Source organism: Equus przewalskii, chromosome 13 (genome assembly GCF_037783145.1).
Source record: "Equus przewalskii isolate Varuska chromosome 13, EquPr2, whole genome shotgun sequence".
In the NCBI taxonomy this organism is placed as follows: domain Eukaryota; kingdom Metazoa; phylum Chordata; class Mammalia; order Perissodactyla; family Equidae; genus Equus; species Equus przewalskii.
The window spans coordinates 3,577,492-3,598,723 of record NC_091843.1 but is presented as its reverse complement, the minus strand read 5'-3'; the positions used below and the strand labels follow the sequence as shown (position 1 = coordinate 3,598,723).

Sequence of the window (21,232 nt, the reverse complement as noted above, 5' to 3'; positions counted from 1 at the left end):
TTTGTGCAAAAAACATCACTGGGATTTTCATAGGGATTGCATTAACTCTGTAGCTTGCTTTGGATAGTATTGACATCTTAACAATATTAAGTCTTCCAATCCATGAACATGAGATGTCTTTCCACTTATTTATGTCTTCTATAATTTCTTTCATAAATGTTTTGTGGTTTTCATTGTACAAGTCTTTTACCTTCTTAGTTAATTCCTAAATATTTTATTTTTTTGATACTATTGTAAATGGAATTTTAAAATTAATTTCCTTTTCAGGTTGTTCATTGTTAGAGTTTAGAAATGCAACTGACTTTTTGTCTTTGTGTCCTGCTACTTTGCTGAATTTGTTTATTAGTTCTAATATGCTTTTTTCTAGAATCTTTAGGGTTATCTACATAGAAGCTCATATTATCTGTGAACAGAGATAATTTTGCTTCTTCCTTTCCATTTTGGGTGTATTTTATTTCTTTTTCATGTCTAATTGTTTTGGCAAAGATTTCCAGTACTATGTCAAATAGAAGTAGCAAAAGTGGGCATCCTTGTCTTGTTCCTAATCTTAAAGGAAAAGCTTTCAGTCTGTCACCAGTGAGTATGATGTTCCTGTGGATTCTTCATATGTGGCTTTCATTATGTTGAGGTAGTTTCCTTCTATTCCTAGTTTGAGCATTTTTATTACGAAAGGCTAGTGAATTTTGTCAAATGCTTTGTCTGCATCAATTGGGATGATCACGTTTTCCCCCCCTTTATTCTCTTAATGTAGTGTATTACATTGATGAATTTTTGTATGTTGAACCACTCTTTCATTCCAGGAATAAATCCCACTTGGTCATGGTGTAAAATCTTTTTAATATGTTGCTAGGGGCTGGCCTGGTGGTGTAGTGGCTAAGTTCACATGCGCTGCTTCAATGGCCTGGGGTTCACTGTTTCGGATCCAGGGCACGGACCTATACATCACTCATCAAGCCATGCTGTGGTGGAGTCCCATATCGAAGAACTAGAAGGACTTACAAGTAAAATGTACTACTATGTGCTAGGCTTTGGGGAGAAAAAAATATGCTGTTGAATTTGGTTTGCTGATATATTTTTGAGGATTTCTGCATCAATTTTCATAAGAGATATTAGTTTGTAGTTTCTTTTCTTGCAGTTGTCTTTGTCTGGATTTGGTATCAGGTTAATGCTGAATTACCCTGAATCCATGAATTAGAAATGAGTTAGGGAATGTTCCCTCTTCTTCAATTTTTTGGAAAAGTTTGAGAAGAATTGGTGTTAGTTCTTCTTTAGATGTTTGGTAGAATTCACTGGCAAAGCCATAAGGACTTTTGTCCATTAGGAGATTTTTTATTACTGATTCAATCTCCTTAATAGTTTTAGGTCTATTCAGATTTTCTATTTCTTTGTGGTTTAGTCTTGGTAGATTATGTGTTTCTAGGAATTTGTCTTTTTCATCTAGGTTATACAATTTTTTGGCATAGAATTTTTCCTAGTACTCTCTTATAATCCTTTTTGTTTCTCTAGAATTGGTACTAATGTCCTCACTTTCATTTCATTTTGGTAATTTGAGACTTCTCTCTTTTTTTCATAGTCCTTCTATCTAAAGGTTTGTCAATTTCATTTATTTTCTCTATTATTTTTCTATTCTTTATTTCTCTTTATCTCTGCTCTAATCTTTATTATTGTCTTCCATCTGCTTGCTTTTTTAGTTTGTTTTTCTTTTTCTTGTTCTTTAAGTTGTAAAGTGAGGTTGTTGATTTGAGATCTTTCTTGTTTATTAATGTAAGCATTTAGAGCTTTAAATTTTCCCCTTAGCACACTGCTTTCTCTGTATCCCATAAGTTTTGATATGTTGTGTTTTCATTATCATTCATCTCTAAGTATTTTAGAGATGTCATTTCTTCTTGATCCATTGGTTATGTTGTTTAGAGAGAAAAAAAGTATATAATTACAATTATGCAGTCTCCTTTGCTAGATTGTAAGCACCAGAAGGCCAGAGAATGTGTCTTTTAAAAAAATTTATTATTATTATTTTTTGAGGTCATATTAGCTTATAACATTGTGTACATTTCACGTATACATTATTACATTTCAGTTTCTGTTTAGTCTGTATTGTGTTCACCACCAATAGTCTAGTTTTTATCCATTACCATACTGTGTGCCACTTTACCCCTTTTGCCCTCCCTCCACCCCATTCCTCTCTGGTAATCACTAATCTGTTCTCCTTGTCTATGTGTTTACCTTCCACATATGAGTGAAATCATAAAGTGTTTGTCTTTCTCTGTCTGACTTATTTTGCTTAGCCTAATACCCTCAAGGTCTATCCATGTTGTTGCAAATGGCATGATTTTGTCTTTTTTATGGCTGAGTAGTATTCCATTGTATACATATACTACATCTTCTTTATCCGTTCATCAGTTGATGGGCACTTGTGTTGCTTCCACATCTTGGCTATTGTGAATAGTGCTGCGATGTACATAGGAATGCATAAATCCCTTTGAATTGTTGATTTCATGTTCCTTGAATAAATACACAGTAGTAAGATAGCTGAATCATATGGTAGTTCTATTTTTAATTTTTTGAGAAATCTCCATACTATTTTCCATAGAGGCTGCACCAGTTTGCATTCTCACCAGCAGTGTATGAGGATTCCCTTTTCTCCACATCCTCTCCAACACTTGTTATTTCTTGTCTTGTTAATTATAGCCATTCTGACGGGTGTGAGGTGATAGTTCATTGTAGTTTTGATTTGCATTTCCCTAATAATTAGTGATGTTGAACATCTTTTCATGTGCTTGTTAGCCATCTGTATATCTTTTTTGGAAAAATGTCTGTTCATATCCATTTTTTGATCAGGTTGTTTATTTTCTTTTTGTTGAATTACATAAGTTGTTTATATATTTTGGAAATTAACCCCTTGTCAGATATACAATTTGCAAATATTTTCTTCCAGTTGGTATGTTGTCTTTTTGTTTTGTTGATGGTTTCTTTTGCCATGCAGAAGATTTTTAGTCTGATGCATTCCCATTTGTTTATTTTTTCTATTGTTTCCCTTGCCTGAGTAGACATGGTATTCAAAAATATACTATTAAGACCAATGTCAAAGAGTGTACTGCCTATATTTTCTTCTAAGAGTTTTATGGTTTCAGGCCTTACATTGAACTCTTTAATCCATTTTGAGTTAATTTTTGTGTATGGTGTAAGAGAATGGTCTACTTTCATTCTTTTGCATGTAGCTGTCCAGTTTCCTCAACACCTTTATTGAAGAGACTTTCCTTTCTCCATTGTATCTTCTTGGCTCCTTTGTCAAAGATTGGCTGTCCATAGATGCGTGGTTTTATTTCTGGGCTCTCAATTCATTCTATTGATCTGTGTGCCTGTTTTTGTACCAATACCATGCTGTTTTGATTATTATAGCTTTGTAGTATAATTTGAATTCAGAGCACGTGATATCTCCAACTTTGTTCCTTTTTTCTGAGGATTGTTTTGGCTATCTTGGGTCTTTTGTTGTTCCATATAAATTTTAGGATTCTTTGTTCTATTTCTGTGAAGAATGTCATTGAGATTCTGATTGGGATTGCATTGACTCTATAGATTGCTTTAGGTAGAATGTGTCTGTTTTTGAATCACCAACATATTTCTAACACCAAGCATAAGGCTTGGCACTAACTATGTGCTCAATCCATGGTGGTTAAATAAATAAGTGAATAGCTCTAATCACCAAAAAAAAAAAAAAAAAAAAAAAAAATCCGTTGCTTAATTCCTACAAATTTGTGAATTTTCCAGTTTCCCTTCTGTTATGAATTTCTAACTTCTTTCCATTGTTGTCAGAAAAGATACTTTGTATGATATCTATCTTTTAAAAACTTATTGAGACTTAATTTGTCTCAATATATGCCTACTATTTCACCTATCCTGGAAAAATGTCCCACATCCATTTGAAAAGAATGTGTATTCTGTTGTTAGGTAGAGTGTTTTGTATTCATCTGTTAGATCTAGTTGGCTTACTGGGTTGTGCAAGTCCTCTATTTCCTTACTTATCTTCTGTCTGGTTGTTCTATCCATTATTGAGAGTGGGGTATTGAAGACTCCAGCTATTACTGTAGAACTATTTCTCCCTTAATTCTGACATTTTTTGCTTCATTTATTTTGATGGTCTGTTATTACATATGTAAATATGTAATATTTATGTAATGATTTATAATCATTATATCTTCTAGCTGTGTTGAATCTTTTATTAATATATAATTTTCTTTGTCTCTTGTAACTTTTTTTTATTTAAAGTCTATTTTGTCTGATATTAGTATAGCCACCCTGCTCTGTTCTGGTTACTATTTACATGGAATATCCTTTTCCATTCTTTCACTTTCAAACCTGCTTGTGTCTTTGGATCTAAAGCAAATTTCTTGTAGACCGCATATAGTTGGGTCATTTTTTTTTTAATCCATTTTGTCAGTCTTTGTCTTTTGATTGGAGACTTTAACCTATTTACATTTAAAGTAATTATTGATAAGGAGGGACTTCTGTCATTTTGTTATGTGTTTTCTATTTCCCATATAGCTTTTTTGTCTCTCATTTCTTGTATTTATTGTCTTATTTTTCATTAATTTTTTGTAGTGAAACATTTAAATTCCTTTCTCATTTCCTTTTGTGTATATTCTTTAGCTGTTTTCTTTGTGGTTACCATGGGGATTACATTTAACATCCTAAAGTTATAACACTCTAATTTGAATTTATACTAGTTTACCTTCAATAACATACAAAAACTCTGCTCCGTTAACAGCTCTGTTCTCACCCATTTCAGTTGTTGATAGCACAAAATTATATCTTTATACATTGTGTGTAATGGTTACTTTTTACTGTGAAAAGAAACTGTTGACACATGCAATAAGCCGAATAAATCTCAGAGAATTATGCTGAGTGAAAAAAGCCAACCTCAAAAGGTTACATATTGTGTGATTCCCTTTATACAACATTCTTGAAATGACAAAATTATAGAAACGGAAAATGCAGAGCAGTGGTTGGGGTAAGGAGGGGGAAGGGGTAGGGAACTGGGTGTGGCTATAATAGGAAGGACAACATTAGGGATCCTTGTGCGATGGAAATATTCTGCATCTTGACTGTATCAATGTCAATATCCTGGTTGTGATATTGTATTATACTTGGGCAAGATGTTGTAATGGGGGAAACTAGGTAATGGGAACATTAGATCTCTCTGCATTACTTCTTACAACTGCATGTGAATCTATAATTATCTCAATTTAAAAAGTTTAATTTTAAAAATACCTGAAACTATTATTATAAAATGTTATCATTTATTAATTCTGAATGGAGGTTACATCAGGAGTAAAGTATGTAGTTACAATAGCACTAAGAAAAACACAACCAGCAATTCATAGAAGAAAACAAATGACCAACAAAAAATGGTCAGTATCCAAGGAAGGAAAAGTTCAAAAGGACAGTGAAATACAATTTTTCATCCACTGATTTTGCAAAGATTAAAAAGGTTAACATTTGACCAGGGTGTGGGGAAGTAAACTCTCTGACACACTCCTGGTGGGACTGTAAATTGATACAAAGTTTTGGGGAGGACAATTTTGTGATCGCTATCAACAAAACTATGTTCTACAGTAACGCTTTTTAGAAAATGAACAAGAATTTTTATCGCAGAGTTATTTATAAGAGCAAATAATTAGGAGGAAAGAAATCTTAAGCACTTCATCAGAGGAATGGTAAAAAAAAAAATAAGGTACATTCATATTATGGAATATTGTTACTGTTAAGAAAAATAAGGTAAAGACTTTCTAATGAGGGGGGAAAACGTGAACACATTTCCACTAAACCTCCCTCCCTAGGGCCAAATGAAACAAAAAAAGAGAAGTTTCTGTGAAACCTTCATGTAGCACAGTCATAAACTGCTAATTCCGAAGAGCTGCCAAAATACACAGAAATTTAGATAAAATCCAGGAAGGACACGACGGGCAAACCCAGACTTCTGCTGATCTCAAAATGAATGCAGAGCTCTCCAAAACTGGGCGGCTCCGCCCCAAGTCCCCCACCAATATCCCTTTACCTGCAGGTCACTGGGACACAGAAACCCGGTCCGGAGACGAGCCATCATGGCCAGAATCCGGCAGCAAAGCCTGCGTGGATGAGTGTGTGGTGGTGTGAAAGCATACAGACCAGATTTAATAGTGGATGAGGCCTGGGGGAACGAGGGGTGGTCCGCGTGGCAAAGAAGAGGTAAGGGGAGGCCATGGCTTTTTTCTTTTTGGTATTTTTTTTCCCGAAGATAAATTCCTGCATTGTTTGTGTCATTTTTCTCAAAGTTCAATTTTTTAAAATAGAAGCAAACCAAGTGGTAGATGCTATGCCGAGGAAAGTCGGGGATCCTCGGTTCGAATCCTGTTCTGCTCATTATTCGCTCCGCCGGCTCAAACAAACTGCGTTACTTTCATCATCTGTAAAAAGCTGATAATCATCAACAGTCACCGGGCCTCGACGAAGGTCAGCGGAAAGAATCTTTCAATTCTGGGGCCCCAATTCGGTCGCAGGTAGAAGCCGCGCCCCAATCAGGTACTGCCGCGCCGCGGCCGCGGGGCATCTCGGGACTTGTAGTCCACTCTGCGGAACTCGCTGTCCCGACACGCCCCACGGCGGCGGCTGGGCTACGTGGCGCGGTCGGCTGCGGCTGCGCGAGCAGGTGGGGCAAGATGGCTGCGGAGCAGGGCGTGCTGTTCGTCGGGCCCTGGCCCGGAGCGGGACTGGGCAGGGTGATTCGGGCCCTCCTGCTGCTGCTGTGTTTTGCGGCCCGCGGAGGCACGCTTTACTTCCACATCGGGGAGACGGAGAAGAAGTGCTTTATTGAGGAGATTCCGGACGAGACCATGGTTATAGGTGCGGGGGGAGGGGGAGAGTTTGGAACCAGACCGAAGTCTTGGGGCGGAGGGTGCGGGAGAGTCAGCCGTCCAGAGCCCCGGGCAGCTGGCCGCCCGGTGCCCTGGCGGCCGCGGACTCAGCGCTCCCTCGCGCTTCTCTGACCTGGGCCCTCCCGGCTTCCCTGCAGGAAACTACCGGACGCAACTGTATGACAAACAGCGGGAAGAGTACCAGCCGGCTACCCCCGGGCTTGGCATGTTCGTGGAGGTGAAGGACCCAGAGGACAAGGTGAGCCGGCCCCTTAGCCCCGCCGAGCCCTTTGCTGTGCACTTCAGCGCCAGACTCAGCAGGCTCTGGTACCTCCGCTCCTAGTTTCCACATCTGCTAAACTGGTAAAAACAGTTGGTGTGAGAAGATCCCGGATTTTCACTCCAGCCCAAAGTTGGGCTGCTGCAGTGTTAGCTAGCTGCTCCTCTCAACTTCTCACTGCTGCATGATTCCGCCAAGTCAGATACCTTCACCGAGCCATTTTCCTCGTCTGTGAAATGGAAATTCATCTATCTTATAGGTGTGATGAGTGGATTAATTGTGGTGCTGGGAATCAATGAGTTTTGTCAATTCTAAATCTGTGACAGCTAGACTTCAGGATTTCACAGAATAGCGTACTTTTGGAAAAGAATGAGCAGCTTTTAATTTTGACAAAGACGTAGCTGTCACCTTCCATTTAAAAAAAGAATCACACCAAAAGAGTTGAAAGGGCATGAGCTATGAATAAAGGAAAGCTCTTCCCAAAAGCGGTCACATGTCAACCTAATGTCATACTCTTCACCCCTGCCCCAAATAGTTCTCAGACAAGCTACATAATACTCACTGAAGCCCCTTCTCTCCAGGTGATCCTGGCCCGGCAGTATGGCTCTGAAGGCAGGTTCACTTTCACCTCTCATACTCCTGGTGAGCACCAGATCTGTCTGCACTCCAATTCCACCAAGTTCTCCCTCTTTGCTGGAGGCATGCTGGTAAGTGGACCCAGTGTCACTCCTGGCTGTCAACCTCTAGCCCCTGGTCAGGCTGGGGACTGGTGGTGCTGTGGATGTGCAATGAGTGTGTCGGATTCTGTGTCACCTAACAAGACTGGGTTTCCAGTGAACATGTAGGGCATGTTTGCTGAGTTCTTTTTATATGCCTTGGTCAGACCGTCAGCCAAGGCTCATTCTTGCCGGTGTGCCTGGAGCCCCATAGGGCTAGACACTGAGGAGGCTTCAGTCAGTGTTGGCTAAATGAGCAAACGAAGGAAGGTGGGGGGACCAGCTGTCAGTCCCTGGCAGGAAGATGGAGCAGAGCTGCCTGATTCTCCTTAATTTCCTTAACTGTCCCCAGAGAGTTCACCTGGACATCCAGGTGGGTGAACATGCCAACGACTATGCAGAAATTGCTGCCAAAGACAAATTGAGTGAGTTGCAGCTACGAGTGCGACAACTGGTGGAGCAAGTGGAACAGATCCAGAAAGAGCAAAACTACCAGCGGGTAAGAGGTTGGGCCGGGAGTGGTGGGCTTCTTCCCAGAAGCTGCCAACTGACTCACCCAGGAGCTGCATGTCAGATTCATTATGAAACCCAAGGGACTTACTTGTCTGAGCTGCATTGCAAGTCTAAAAGGTGGGATGATTGTTACTAACTCTACTTTGTAATTGGAGAGAGACAGGCTCTTAAGAGGCTGTCTTTGCTGTAAATCACACAGTTACACATACACAGTGGCAGAGTGGAAATTGATACCAGTACCTTGGCTGCTGTTTCCATGGCTCCAGGTGCTCCCAGGACCAGGTGTTTCAAACTCACCTGTGTCCAGGAGCCAGGCAGGTACAGTGAGTGAATCTGAGATCGTAAGGACTGGTAGGACAGTGACCTATCTAACCTCAGTTGATTGTCAGCTGAGGGCTGCCTTGCAGAAATGCTAGCCCTGGGTTTGAAGAGGAGCTAGACGTCCAGGTTTTTAATGTGAAATTTCCGGGGTTTTAAATGTTGGCAAAACATTGTGTGAGCCAAACAAAACCCATGTATGGGCCAGATCCATCCCGTGGCCCACCAATTTGCAACCTGTGCCTACAGTCTTCAAGGAGCAATTTGGGATACCTGGGCAGTGGGCTCAGAGCAAGTCCACTCCCGAGTGCTTCAGGACAGTTCTAGCAGGTGGCATGATACTACAACTACTTTACCTCTCCCCTAGGCTCCAGGGTAGGACCCAGTGAGGGCTGTGTCTGACAGGTGAGCAAACAGACTTAGGAGAAATGAGCAGGTTGCCTGAGGTCATCTAGCTGGTGAGGATGATACAGTCCCCAGGTGGGGTGGCTCTTTGCAGGCGGAACCTGGGCAAAGCCGGTTGGCCCTGAGGCATCCTCCGGGGAGGGAACCCAGCAGTTCTAACAGCCCCAGGTGGGGCCCAGCCAACTCAGGCTCCTCTTCCTTTCTCCTCTCCCACAGTGGCGAGAGGAGCGCTTCCGGCAGACCAGCGAGAGCACCAACCAGCGAGTGCTATGGTGGTCCATTCTGCAGACCCTCATCCTCGTAGCCATCGGCGTCTGGCAGATGCGACACCTCAAGAGCTTCTTTGAAGCCAAGAAACTCGTGTAGCCATCCCAGACCTCACAGGCCATCCTTCCTCTCAGGCTGGGGGAGAAAGGGCCTCGTGGAACTGATTTCTCTTTGGCAGGAGGGCTGGTTCCCAGCCGTGGATGTTCTGGAGGGGAGAGGGGCCACAGGCACTCCAGGCACAAGCTGAGGGCAGCAGCTTGGCTGGCTATTACTGAGCAGGTGGTGGGGCAAATGCCTGCCCTCTCCCCTGGGCTCTAGCCTTTTGCAGTAATCACCCAGGGGCTGGTGAAGCCACTGGGAACCCCATTGGCACCTCAGAATCACAGTGTTACTGATCAGGGACGTGAGGCTGTCATCTGGGTGGCTGTGGGGAGGGGAGCGGGTGGGCAAGCCAGTCTTCCTTCTGTCTTCCTTTGCTACCTGGGGATTGGGGGCATGTTGAGGTGCAGCTGTGATCCCTGCCACCCTGGGAACCTCACTGTTCCCCCCTTGGGTCTAGACCCAGCCTGCTGATCCAGGGTGTGTGTGTCACTTGAGGTTGGGGTGGAGGGGGTTGCAGTGTGGGAGAGTGCCCCTGAGGTTGACCCTGGGTTCTTCACATGGTTGTCCTTTTTGGGGCTCAAGGAACTGGGGTCAGGCCAAGCAGAGGCCTTGGTGCTGGTTGGGGACGGGGCCTGCAGAGTCTTAGTTACTGATTTCATTTTCGATAAGTCTAGGTTTGTTACATTGGTTTCCCAATAAAAAAAATTGACTTCTTGTCCAGTGTAAAGTTACTCTACTATCAGTGAGCATAACACTGCAAGGTGCTTCAGGGAATGTCCGTTCTCCCAGTGGGCAAAGCATTTCACATTCCAAGATGAAGACCCACCTGTGAACCTCATTCTTTCCATCCTCTCCATACCTTCCTGCGGCAGGTATGAAGGTATGTTTTGCCAAGACAATCCAACAAGTATGTTGGGTACCTCAAATCCACATTTCCTCTGCACCAGCTCCCTTATGAAGTGCTGTCCTGCTTGTCCAGAATAGGTGGACCGAATTGTCATGGTGCTGCAAGGAAGTGCCTCGTTAGGGGAGGTAGTGTGCATTCATCAGAGGAATGCTGCAGGTGTGGGAAGGACAAATCCCTGGGCTGGTGGGGATGAGGATACTGATGAACATAACCAATAGCACGGGTTTTCAGCAAGGCCCTTGAAGGAGAGGAAGGATTCTGAGGAAAGAAGGCAGGGTGGGAGTGGTTGGGGGAAGCAGAGGCAAACCGTTGGTATGCAGCTGGATGGGCATGGTTGCAGCTGGAGGTGTGTGTGTTGTAGGGGGGTGGGGGTCAGGGTGAGAAAGCTGGAAAGGAAGGTTGGTTAGAGTTAGAAGAGCCTTGAGCTCCAGGTAAGAGATTTGGACATTATCCACTGTTCAAATTTGAGAAGACCCCGAATGTAAAATTTGATGGAAGGTTTATCCAGCAGTGTGTGAGAAGGAGATTGGGGGTGAGGAGACAAGTCTGGAGGCTACTTGAACTGCTAGGAGGATGTAATCTGCACTCATATCGCCACCTAGGTGTCCACATTTAGAAAAAATTTTTTGTTTTTTTGAGGAAGATTAGCCCTGAGCTAACTACTGCCAATCCTCCTCTTTTTGATGAGGAAGACTGGCCCTAAGCTAACATCTGTGCCCATCCTCCTCTGTACGTGGGACACCTACCACAGCATGACATGCCAAGCGGTGCCATGTCTGCACCCGGGATCCGAACCAGTGAACCCCGGGCCACCAAGAAGCAGAGTGCGCGAACTTAACCACTGCGCCACTGGGCTGGCCCCTAGAGAAACCTTTTAGAACAGCTTTAGAATTACAGGAAAATTGTGAAGATAGTTTCCCCTATTAATGTCGCACATTAGTATGGTATGTTTATTAAAATTAAATGGATCAATAGTGATACATTATTTTTAACTGAAGACCATACTTTATGCAGATTTCCTTAGTTGTTACCTGATGTCCTTTTTCTGTTCCAGGATCCCATCTGTGATACCATGTTACATTTAATTGTCTTGTTTCCTTGGGCTCCTCTTGGCTGTGACATTTTCTCAGACTTTCCACTGTTTTTTTATTACCTTAACAGTTTTCAGGAGTACTGGTCAAGTATTTTGTAGAATTTCCCTCATTTGGAAGTTGTCTGCTTTTTTTCTCATGATTAGATAAGTTCTGGGTTTTTGAAAGGAAGACTGCAGAAGTAAAGTGCCTTTCTCATCCCATCATATTAGGGGTAGTTATTACCAACATGACTGTGGATGTCACAGTTTAAAGTTAGTTATTTGGATTTTTATGTGAAATCTGATTTCTTGAGATAAATCAGATCTGACATTAGGGGGGCTCCATCCTGACTACAACACTTAGCTGGACTGAATGGTAGCTGTCTCCTTTAGATGGGCTTGTGCTCTCCAGGTCACAGTCCCCTCTCCCTGCTTCTATCCTTGGCCTTACCGAGTTGGTCTCTGCAGGGCGTCAGTCAGGCCGAGGTTGGATTTGCCAAGGTTGTGGTGTACAGTGCTGTGCCCTGGGAGAGTTCAGCAGGAAGGGGGGTTGTATGCTGGGTTTAAGGGAGAATGGGGGCTGCTGGGAATGGTTAATTTCCCACTCAGAAGGAAGTCCTCTCAGAAGCAGAGTGGTTGAGACCACAGATAGTGCAGCCACACTGTCTCGGCTCACGTCCTGAATCACCTCTCTCTGCTTCAGTTCCCTCATCTTTAAAGTGGGCATAATACGTACAATACTCATAAATGAGATGACAGTAGTAAAGAATTTAGAACAATGACTGGCACGTAGTAAGAACTTAATAGATGTTAGCTATTTATTAAGAAACTTAAATTTTGCCTGGAAGAGCAGAGGAAATCAATTCTAATAACTCTGCCGCTCTCTTCACAGGTGGGAGGCTGGCCCAGCTGGGGCTAAGTTCGCACGGTGACAGCGCAGACATGGGAACTCAATCTCCTTATTCCCTTCTTCAGTTCTCACCTCAGCTCCACAAAGTAGCCCTCTCCTGGATGATCACTATCATTTATATAGAGTTGACTATTGCACCCATCACTGTACCAAGTATTTGCATTTTCTCCTTTAATCCTCACAGCAACCATGTACATCAGGCACCATTTATACCCTCAGATGAGGAAACAGACGCAAAGAGATTGTGCCTTGACCTAAAGCAGCTGAATTGGCAGAGTCAGGTTTCTCATCCAGTCAATAAGTCTTTAGTGCCTGACTCCTAACTACTACTTGGGGTATCGGCTGAACCCAAGACAGCCCTGAGCTTGGCCTTGCCCCCTCCAAGCTTGTTGCGGAGGAAGAATGCACCTGGGTTGGCAGCAGGGATGCCCAGATGCTCCCCGCCTTCCCTTGGGACGAGGAGGAAGACGCACATTGTCCCAGGGCGCTCGTTTGGAAGCCCAGAGTCTCAATGCAGTCCGAGCCCAGTGACTAGAGCTCCCTGAGGGGCCTCAGTTTCTCGGAGTGTAGAGGGCAGCTAGCAGTCACTCGGGCGGTTGGAGCGTTCACGTGTTCCTCGCGCGCGGAACCTTTGACGCGGCAGCTTCGGGGAGCAGACGGTGCGGCCGGAGCGGTGGACCCAGCGGACCGAAGGGCGGGGCGGAGCGGCCTGGGCGGGGCAGGAGGCGGAGGCGCCGCGTAGGCCCGGGAGGCCGGCCCGGCCCGGCTGGGAGCTCGAGCTCCATGCGCCGCCGCCTCCCCCAACGATGTTCCCCTCCCGGAGGAAAGCGGCGCAGCTGCCCTGGGAGGACGGCAGGTGAGCGGCGGCGGCCGGTCCGGGCCCCGTCCTCCCGGGTGCCAGTCCTTTCTGGGCCGGCCCGCGGAATGTAGGAGCCCGAGGCCGTCCTCTCCGTGTCTGCGGGCTCTCTGAGGGTCTATGTCTCTCTCTGTGTGGGTCTCTGTCTCTACCCGTCTCCGTCACTCCGGGGTTCTGTATTTCTCCGTTGATTCCCCTTTTTGAATTTCTGTTTCTGTCTTTACAAGTCTTTCTCTCATTATGGTTCTCTCTGTGTTTCTCCACTGGCCTCTGTCTGTCTTCGTGCGGTTCTCTGACTCCGTTGACCTCTCTCAGTGGATCTGTGTCTTTATGTCTCTCCCTAGTCTCTGAGGGTGTTTATTCCGTTTCTCTGGTCTCTGCCTCCCCCATTGCATCCATGTAGCCTCAGACTTTACCCGCCCGTCTTCATGCTTCCCCGTCATTTGCTGACCACCCAGAAGAACACAGCAGACAGAAGCTCTGTATGCTCTGCCTGGCGCTTACTAGGCATTCCTCACACAGAACGTTAGTTCATTTCCTGTGCAGCTCTACTTGGATGGGGCCTGCCCCATGTCATTAGGTGTGAGCTGGACTCAGACCTTAGCTAATGATGTTTCCTATTAAAGTAGAAGGGGAATGGGGTGGGTGGGAGGCTATTTGGCCACTTAAATTTGGGAAGACACCCACACTTCAGTCTTGAGATGTGCCCCCAAAACTCTTCTCACCCAGAACACATGATAGTGGGACTCCACCCAGTGAATGATACCTCATTCCCTTTATTTCTCTTAAGTTTGCCAGGTGCCAAAAGATTCCGGGATAGAACGGGCACGAGTCTTTGCCATTAGGGATTTTTCAGACTTGGTGTTGAAATAAGAAGAAAGGAATACAATAGAAAGAAAGCCTGGACTGTGGAATCAGGCATGGACAGCAATCCTCTTTAATAGCCATGTGACCAGAAACAGATCACTTAATCCTTCTGACCTCAGCCTTTCCATCTCTGAAACAGGGATCATAACATCCACCCTGCAGGGCTGTATGAGGACTGAGGATGACACATGTAAAACTCTTGACGCTGTGCCTGACACAGAGGAGGGACTAGTTGTCTTCCAGTTACCTTTGCAGTTTGGAGATTCTGTAATCAGAGCAGCTGATGATTCAAACCTTGTGTCACTAAGGTTTGTGTGAGGGAAGAAATGAAGGGTAACGGAGGAGAATTTCCATTTCCTGATCCATTTCCATAAGCCTTTGGAACATAACCTTGTTCCCAGAAAAATGTATTGATGTCAGTTCGTACTTTTCACACATGGGTACAAAGATCCATGCAACAGATGCAGGCTAATGGAGCAATTAGAGTGCTAGCTCTAGAGCCAGCATACCTGGGTTTGAATCTGCCTCTTACTAGCCTTGGGCCTATAGATTGATGGAGACAATCTACCCATCAGAGCAGGGTGGCCTGGGCCTGGGAGCAGCTAGGTCTGCACATCTGGAGTTGGCCACCAGGTGGCACCAGGAACAACAGTTCTCAGTGTCCACTGTCCTGGGGAATTGGGACTCAGCTCTGAATTCGGTTGCTCAGCGGTTTGGGCCCTTAGAGGCAGGATCAGATTGCCCATGGGAACGTGATCGTGGTGGGAAGAGGAGGCTGGACCGAAGGAACAGCATGTGAAAGTGCATGGAATGCCCAATCACTGCCGTACCCCTGGATAATAGTCACTGCTTCTTCCCCCGAAGGTGGGATATTTCCCTGTGTCCATCTCCCCGGTCTCCACCTCTCCCCCAGAAAGAGCCAGGAGGGCGAGAAAGAATCTGTAGAGGTTCCAGCCTTCCCAGGCCACTTGCAGGATTGGGCTCCGCTGCTCCCCAGCGCAAACCCCCACCACAGGACAACAGGGGGTAAGTTAGGAGCCCTGCAAGGATGTCCTACCGGACCACCTCTCTGCTGCATGGGGGACCTGGCCTGGCTTCAGGGATGCTGGCTTCCAGGTTGGCAGTTGTGCCTCTAGAGAAAGGCAGGAGTTGGCCTGGCTCTAGTTTGTGACTTAAAGCATGCCCTAACTGCTTGAACACTTCCTGTAACTCACTTAGCAAGCCTTCTGCTGTCTGACGAGTGCTGGGGCCACAGATAGGAATCTGATTGCCTGTGGGTAAGGGCTTCAAAGAGGGAAGTACCAGATGCCATGGGAACACAAAGGAAGGAGCGTGTATCTCAGTTTGCGTGCACATGGGGGCAGGGGTCACATGGTGCTGGCCATGCCATTGGAGTTTGGTCCTGAAGGATCAGCTGGGGGGCTTCCAGGCAGAGAAAATAAGGAGGGCATTTCAGGCGGAAGAAGCAGGCTGTGTGAGGGCAGAAGCAGGAAGGAGTATGGTGAGTGGAGAAGCTCTGAGTTAACCAGTATGATACCACTGGGCGAGTGGCAAGGGGTAACTGCAGCTGGGGCCAGGTCACAGAGGGGTTTGACTCTCGGGCCAAGGGTTCTGCTATTATCTTGTAAACAGGGGAGGATCATCTGTGAGGTGGAAGGGCAAGGACCAGATGAGACTTGAGCTAAAAGAGAGGCACTGGGTGAGGAAGGAGCAAAGGGACACTTAGGAGGTAGAGTCTGTAAGACCTGGTAGTGACTTGGTGACTCGTAAAGGTTGGAAAGGAGGTTGCAGATTGTTTCAGGGGGAGTAGTATAGAGGAAGCTTCCCTTGTCTTGGATTCCTCAGCTCCTCCTCAGAAACTTCCAGAGAGAGGGACAAAGGAATCAGGCAAATTCCGCCTGCTTCTTAGTACTTTCTAACCGAAAGGGCCGTCTCTCGCAGCCACACTACCCCAGTGTCTAAGATACTCAGCTGTTTTTCATTTCTGAAATGAGCCTGGGTGCTGTATGCAGCCCCTCATCTTTCTTTCCCTCATCTGTCTCTCATCTCTTGTCACATGGGCTGCCTCTTGGACTGAAGCTTTGAGACTTGTTCAATGAACTGCCACTGTCAGTTTGGCTTTGTATTGGTTTGGGGGCAGGTCCAATCTTTCCAGAGTAAACAATTGGTCTTTTCACGGGGACTGATGCCAGCACACATCTCTGTCTTGGGGAGCTTTCTGGTGTGAGAAGCAGGACAAAACCAAGGGGGTGAACTTGCAGGGGAGCAGGTATGGAAGGCAGTGGGTGGGGTCTCTAAGGCGGGACTCCTGCCATCAGCTCAAGACATGAGCCACTGTCCTGAGGAGCGGCAAGTGCAAGAGACAAGGAGCCTTGTCCCTGCCCACGAGCAGCTCACGGTCTGACCAGGACTCACCCACAGAAAGTAAGAGAGCATCAAGGAAATGCGGCAGCTCTGTGACCCGAGAGTGGTCAGAGGACTTCTTGGAGGTGGGATGGCACAAGCTGGACCTAGGGTGGTAAGCAGGATTCTGATGCCCAGTAGAAGCATCAGCAAAAGCATTAAAGTTGCTTCTGCACTAATTCCCAGGCGCTTGGGGCAGACAAGTCATGTGTGCCCTACTTGTGGGGAAACCAGAGAAGGGGTCTGTCACAAGGCCCCAGCTCGGCCCTGTCCTTCTGACCTGTCTCTGCTCTTGTCCTAGGTCCAGGTTGCTCCCCAGTGGCCTCCCCCGGAAATGCTCCGTCTTCCACCTCTTCGTTGCCTGTCTCCTACTGGGCTTCCTCTCCCTGCTCTGGCTGCAGCTCAGCTGCTCTGGTGACATGGCCCGGGCAGCCAGGGGACAAGGGCAGGAGACCCCAGGCCCACCCCGGGTGTGCCCCCCAGAGCCACCCCCTGAGCACTGGGAAGAAGATGCATCATGGGGTCCCCATCGCCTGGCAGTGCTGGTGCCCTTCCGTGAACGCTTTGAGGAGCTCCTGGTCTTTGTGCCCCACATGCACCGCTTCCTGAGCAGGAAGAAGATCCAGCACCACATCTATGTGCTCAACCAGGTGGATCATTTCAGGTAGGGACTGCCTCCTGACCCAGCACCCCCTCTCCAGGGGCCTTACCTTGCCCAGGCCTCTAGGGCCTGCTCCCTTTCTCAGCAGTGGTCCAATGCCAAGTGGGCCACCTGGCGCAGTGGCAGGAGCATGGGAGGGAGCATTCTTTCACTGGGCGTGATGGGAATTTTGGGGGAGGGTCCAGATCTGATATGCATTTTTAAAAGATCTCTGTGGCTGCTGTATGTGGAATAGCTTATATCAGGACAAGAGAAGGGGCGGGAAGACCTGTTGGGTGGTTTCATAGTCGTCTGGGATGATGGTGTCTCGGCCAGCACAGTAGAAGGGTGGGATGGCTGTAGGGAATAGGGAAAGGGAGGCTCAAGACCAGGCTTTAAAGTTGTTCACAGTCTGGCATTATCCTAAAATCCTTACCCTTACCAAAAACTGCTCCCCTCCGTGGTCACAATTCAAGCTTCTCACACTTCACCCCCACCTCCTTTCCTGCCAACTCACTCCACTGGGAGACACACTCCAGCAATTCTTGGGCCCCACCAGGCCCTTTAGTCCACGGTCTTCCCAGTTTTCACTGCCCACCTTCCTTGTCCTCACTTTCTCCTTACCTAACTTGGATTCCGTGGCTCAGCATTAAAATCACTCTCCCGCACACGCCTCAACTCCCTTGCCCCCTTCTGCCTGGCATAACTTCCGCCTCACGAAACCCAACTCTGACTACTCCACATCTGCCCCTGGGTGGCTGGAAGTGGCCAGAGATGCTGCTCGCGTTGCTGACAATGAGCCCTGGCTCAGGAAGCCTTGCCTGGAAGCCTCGCGTTCCTCTGTCTGCTGCCTCCCCTCCCCGCGGCAGCCTTGCACACCTCCTCTCCTCACTCCCCCCATTTCACCCTCAGCTGCTGACTTTGCTTTCTGTTTAGAAAACAGAACCAACTGGAAGAGGACTTCCCAAGTCCCTGCCCCCTGGATGGGCCCACCAGCTTCTGTGCATGTGTCCCCGTGAACGCACTGTCCCAGCTCCTCCCAGGGCAGCACTTCCACTCTGGCACTGGATCCCTGTCCCCCTCTCCTACTCAAGGACGTCACTCTAGCTGTTGGCTCCCTCCTCTCCCGCATGGTCAGTTTTCCCTCCCTCATGGAGCATTCACATCAGTTTACACACATACTGAAGTAGCTCCCATCTGAAAAGAAAAAAGGAAAAGAAAGACCCCCTTGATCCCACATCCCCCGCAGCTGTCACCTCATTTCTCTGCTTCCCTTTGTAGCAAAGCTCCTTCCCTTTCGCTCTCTCAAACCTCTTCCACTCAGACGTTTACCCTGTCATGACTCTGAAACAGCTCCATTGACATCACCAGTGAGCCCAGCTTGTTAATCCAAAGGCCAGTTCTCAGCCTTCATCCTGTCGACCTCTCGGCAGCGTTTGCCAAGTGAGTTACTTCCTTCTTAAAACCTCTGCATTTGACCTCTGGGGCAGCTCTCTCGTTCTGCTCCTTCCTCACTGGCCACCCCTCCCACCTCCTGTTTGGTTCTGCCTCATCTCCCTGATCCCTCAACCTGGGTGCTCCTTGCGGCTCAGTGCTTGGCATCCCCGGTTCTTGCTACAGTCACTCACTGGGGCATCTCGTGGCATTGAATCCCATCTCTTCTCCTGGTGACTCCCAAGTCTGTGTCCCTGTCCAGATCTCTCTCCTGAACTCCAGACTTGCACATCCAGCTGCCTGAGCAACCATTCATTTGGTAGTCTCAGAAGCCTCTCAAGCTTAACTGGTAAAAACTGAATTCCTGATTCCCCACCCACCCCAGACCTGCTTCCCCTGTCCCCATCCCCATTTCAGCACAGGGCAGCCGCACGCTTCCACTTGCTCAGGCCAGAAGGCCTTGGGGTCATCCTCAGTTCCTCCTTCCCCCGCTCACACACATCCAGTCCCTCAGTAGAATACGTCTAGAATCTGCCCACTTCTCACTGTCTTCACTCCCCTGAGCGAAATCACCACCATCTCTTGCCTGAATGATTGTAATGGCCTCTCAGCCCATCTCCCTCCAATCTTTTCTCAACACCCCGACTAGAGCAATCCTCTTAAACCCTAAGTCGCAGGAAGCCCTCTGCTCTAAGCCCTCCAAAGGTTCCCCATCTCGCCCAGGGTCAGAGCCCAAGTCTGTCAGGGGCCTGTCACCCTCTGACCTCATCCCCTAAGCCCCTCCATGCGCTATGCTTGGCTTCTTGGTGTCTCCTCCTGCCTCAGGCCTTGGCAGTCGTTCTCCCTTCTGCTCAGAGCCCCATTCCCCCAATTTCCATTGGGCTCCTTCCCTCATGCCTTCAGGTTTCTGCTCACATGTCACCCTTTGGCCCTGGTGCTCCCTAACCACCTGTCTAACAGAACAGCCGCCCCACCCCAGCAAACTTTCTCCTCACCTGCTCTACTCTTCTCCACGCCACCTCCCACTGTCTGGCTTCTTACCTACCTGCTTATTGATTTTGTCTCCTCTTATTAGAAAGTCAGCTCCTTGAGGGCTGAGTTTTGAGTTCTCACTGCTGCATCTCCAGAGCTCTCAACAGTGTCTGGCACACAGGAAGTGCTCAGCAAACCTTTGTGAGATGAGTGGAGGGGCAGACGTGCAGTGGGCAGCCCCACAGTGAAGGCAGGGTTGGGCTGGAGGGGGGTGTAGGCACTGGGGGTGTGCTGTGGAGGACAGTCTGTCATGCAGACTTTGGGGGAGAGCAAGGTCACTGCCCGCCCTGCACAGGTTCAACCGGGCAGCACTCATCAACGTGGGCTTCCTGGAGAGCAGCAACAGCACGGACTACATCGCCATGCACGATGTGGATCTGCTTCCTCTCAACGAGGAGCTGGACTATGGCTTCCCTGAGGCTGGGCCCTTCCACGTGGCCTCCCCAGAGCTCCACCCGCTCTACCACTACAAGACCTACGTCGGTGGCATCCTGCTGCTCTCCAAGCAGCACTACCAGTTGGTGAGGCCCAGCCCAGCCTGCCCTGCTCAGAACCAGGGAGCGCCCTCCTGGGTGGGGGCACTGGCAGGAGGAGCAGCAGTTCTGGGGCCCTGCGGGTGGAGGAGTCCTGCCTGAGCCCCGCAGGGGAACCCAGGAGCAGTCAGAGACATGAGAAAGGAGCAGGGCTGAGCAAGTCAGCCAGGGAGGATTCTGCCGCAGTGACAGAAACCCCCGTGCAAGCTGGCTTCAGAGACTGGGGAAAGTGGAAAGCTCTGGGTAGGGCTGGGGATGGAGGGTCTGGCTGCAGGTACGGCCTGCCCAGCCTCTGAGACAGGTTCACCAAGGCACCATTTCACCTTCCATCTCTCAGTTCTGCCTTCTCTAGACTGGATTTATTTTCAGACATTCAGGATGCAAGGTGGTTATTATAGCTGCAGCCTGCATCCATCTACGCCCAAGTCCACTGGAAGATGGAGCCCCCTTCCCCAACAGCCCAGATAAGAGCCCCAGAACTGCTTCGCGCTGGCTCTTGATTGGCCCGACTTGAGTCATGGGCCCATCCCTGAGTCAGTCACTGTGGCTGGGAGTGAAGGTGGGTGGGTGGGGTGGGAAGAACTGAGCGGCTTAGACCCCCATCTCCTGCTCCTCTCTTCAAGCTGTGGCTGAAACCAGCTTTATGTAAATGAAGCTCCAAGTTGGGTGTCAAAAATAGGCGTCTGCCGTAGAGCCAAACTGTCCCTCTCTCATACAGAGGCAGAGACCTGGGCAGAGCCACCGTAGGAGAAATGGCAGTATGGAAGCAGGCAGAAATCGAGCAGGAGTTGGCACTTCTGCCCATCACCAGCTCCCCAGAGAGGTCCCCTCCCACCAGTCAGACGCTTTTGAGAAACTAATCATCTCACACAAGTTCAAGGCCCCATTAGAACAGGCAAAGGGACTGGGATGTGCTGACTGTTCCCCCTGTACCACAGAGGTTGTAGGAACTGTAAGCATCTGGGTGTCCGGAACCACCAGGGGAGGGGGCCGGGCCTGGCCTGGCCTAGCCTGGCTCGGGCTGGTACTTCCGAATAGTAGGAGACCAAAGAGCGCCCCTGGGAGGATGGGGCAAGTGACGCTGTCT

General features: G+C 47.8%; 2 protein-coding genes across 39 annotated transcripts in view; both read left to right on the top strand.

The window, feature by feature from the left end:
- The first annotated feature begins 6,601 nt into the window (after positions 1-6,601).
- TMED9 (transmembrane p24 trafficking protein 9) lies at positions 6,602-10,206 on the top strand. Its single transcript, XM_070570200.1, has 5 exons — positions 6,602-6,879; positions 7,049-7,149; positions 7,752-7,877; positions 8,239-8,385; positions 9,339-10,206. Exons 1-5 carry the CDS (start codon positions 6,696-6,698, stop codon positions 9,486-9,488), a joined length of 708 nt encoding a protein of 235 aa, XP_070426301.1. The 5' UTR covers positions 6,602-6,695; the 3' UTR covers positions 9,489-10,206.
- Positions 10,207-13,066: 2,860 nt separating this feature from the next.
- Positions 13,067-21,232, top strand: part of B4GALT7 (beta-1,4-galactosyltransferase 7) — a 28,659-nt gene continuing 20,493 nt past the window's right edge. For 11 of the 38 annotated variants that reach the window (XR_011525427.1, XR_011525421.1, XR_011525430.1 and 8 more), the window contains exons 1-3: positions 13,067-13,236; positions 16,808-17,170; positions 19,908-20,133. Coding sequence is in view for 13 of the 38 variants with exons in the window: in XM_008508598.2 (XP_008506820.1) it covers positions 13,187-13,236; positions 16,808-17,170; positions 19,908-20,133 (639 nt within the window). In the remaining 25 variants the exon portion in view is untranslated. Of the gene's footprint in view, positions 13,237-14,242; positions 14,412-14,967; positions 16,528-16,807; positions 17,171-18,427; positions 18,590-19,907; positions 20,134-21,232 lie in introns of those variants that run through there. The other 27 variants (XR_011525436.1, XR_011525434.1, XR_011525435.1 and 24 more) reach the window with 13 other exon arrangements.

Bases quoted from the DNA above. Each gene is read 5' to 3' on its own strand.
- TMED9 (XM_070570200.1), top strand. From the start codon at position 6,696: ATGGCTGCGGAGCAGGGCGTGCTGTTCGTCGGGCCCTGGCCCGGAGCG. The intron at 7,878-8,238 runs GTAAGTGGACCC...AACTGTCCCCAG, and splicing joins TCTTTGCTGGAGGCATGCTG to AGAGTTCACCTGGACATCCA. The intron at 8,386-9,338 runs GTAAGAGGTTGG...CCTCTCCCACAG, and splicing joins AAGAGCAAAACTACCAGCGG to TGGCGAGAGGAGCGCTTCCG.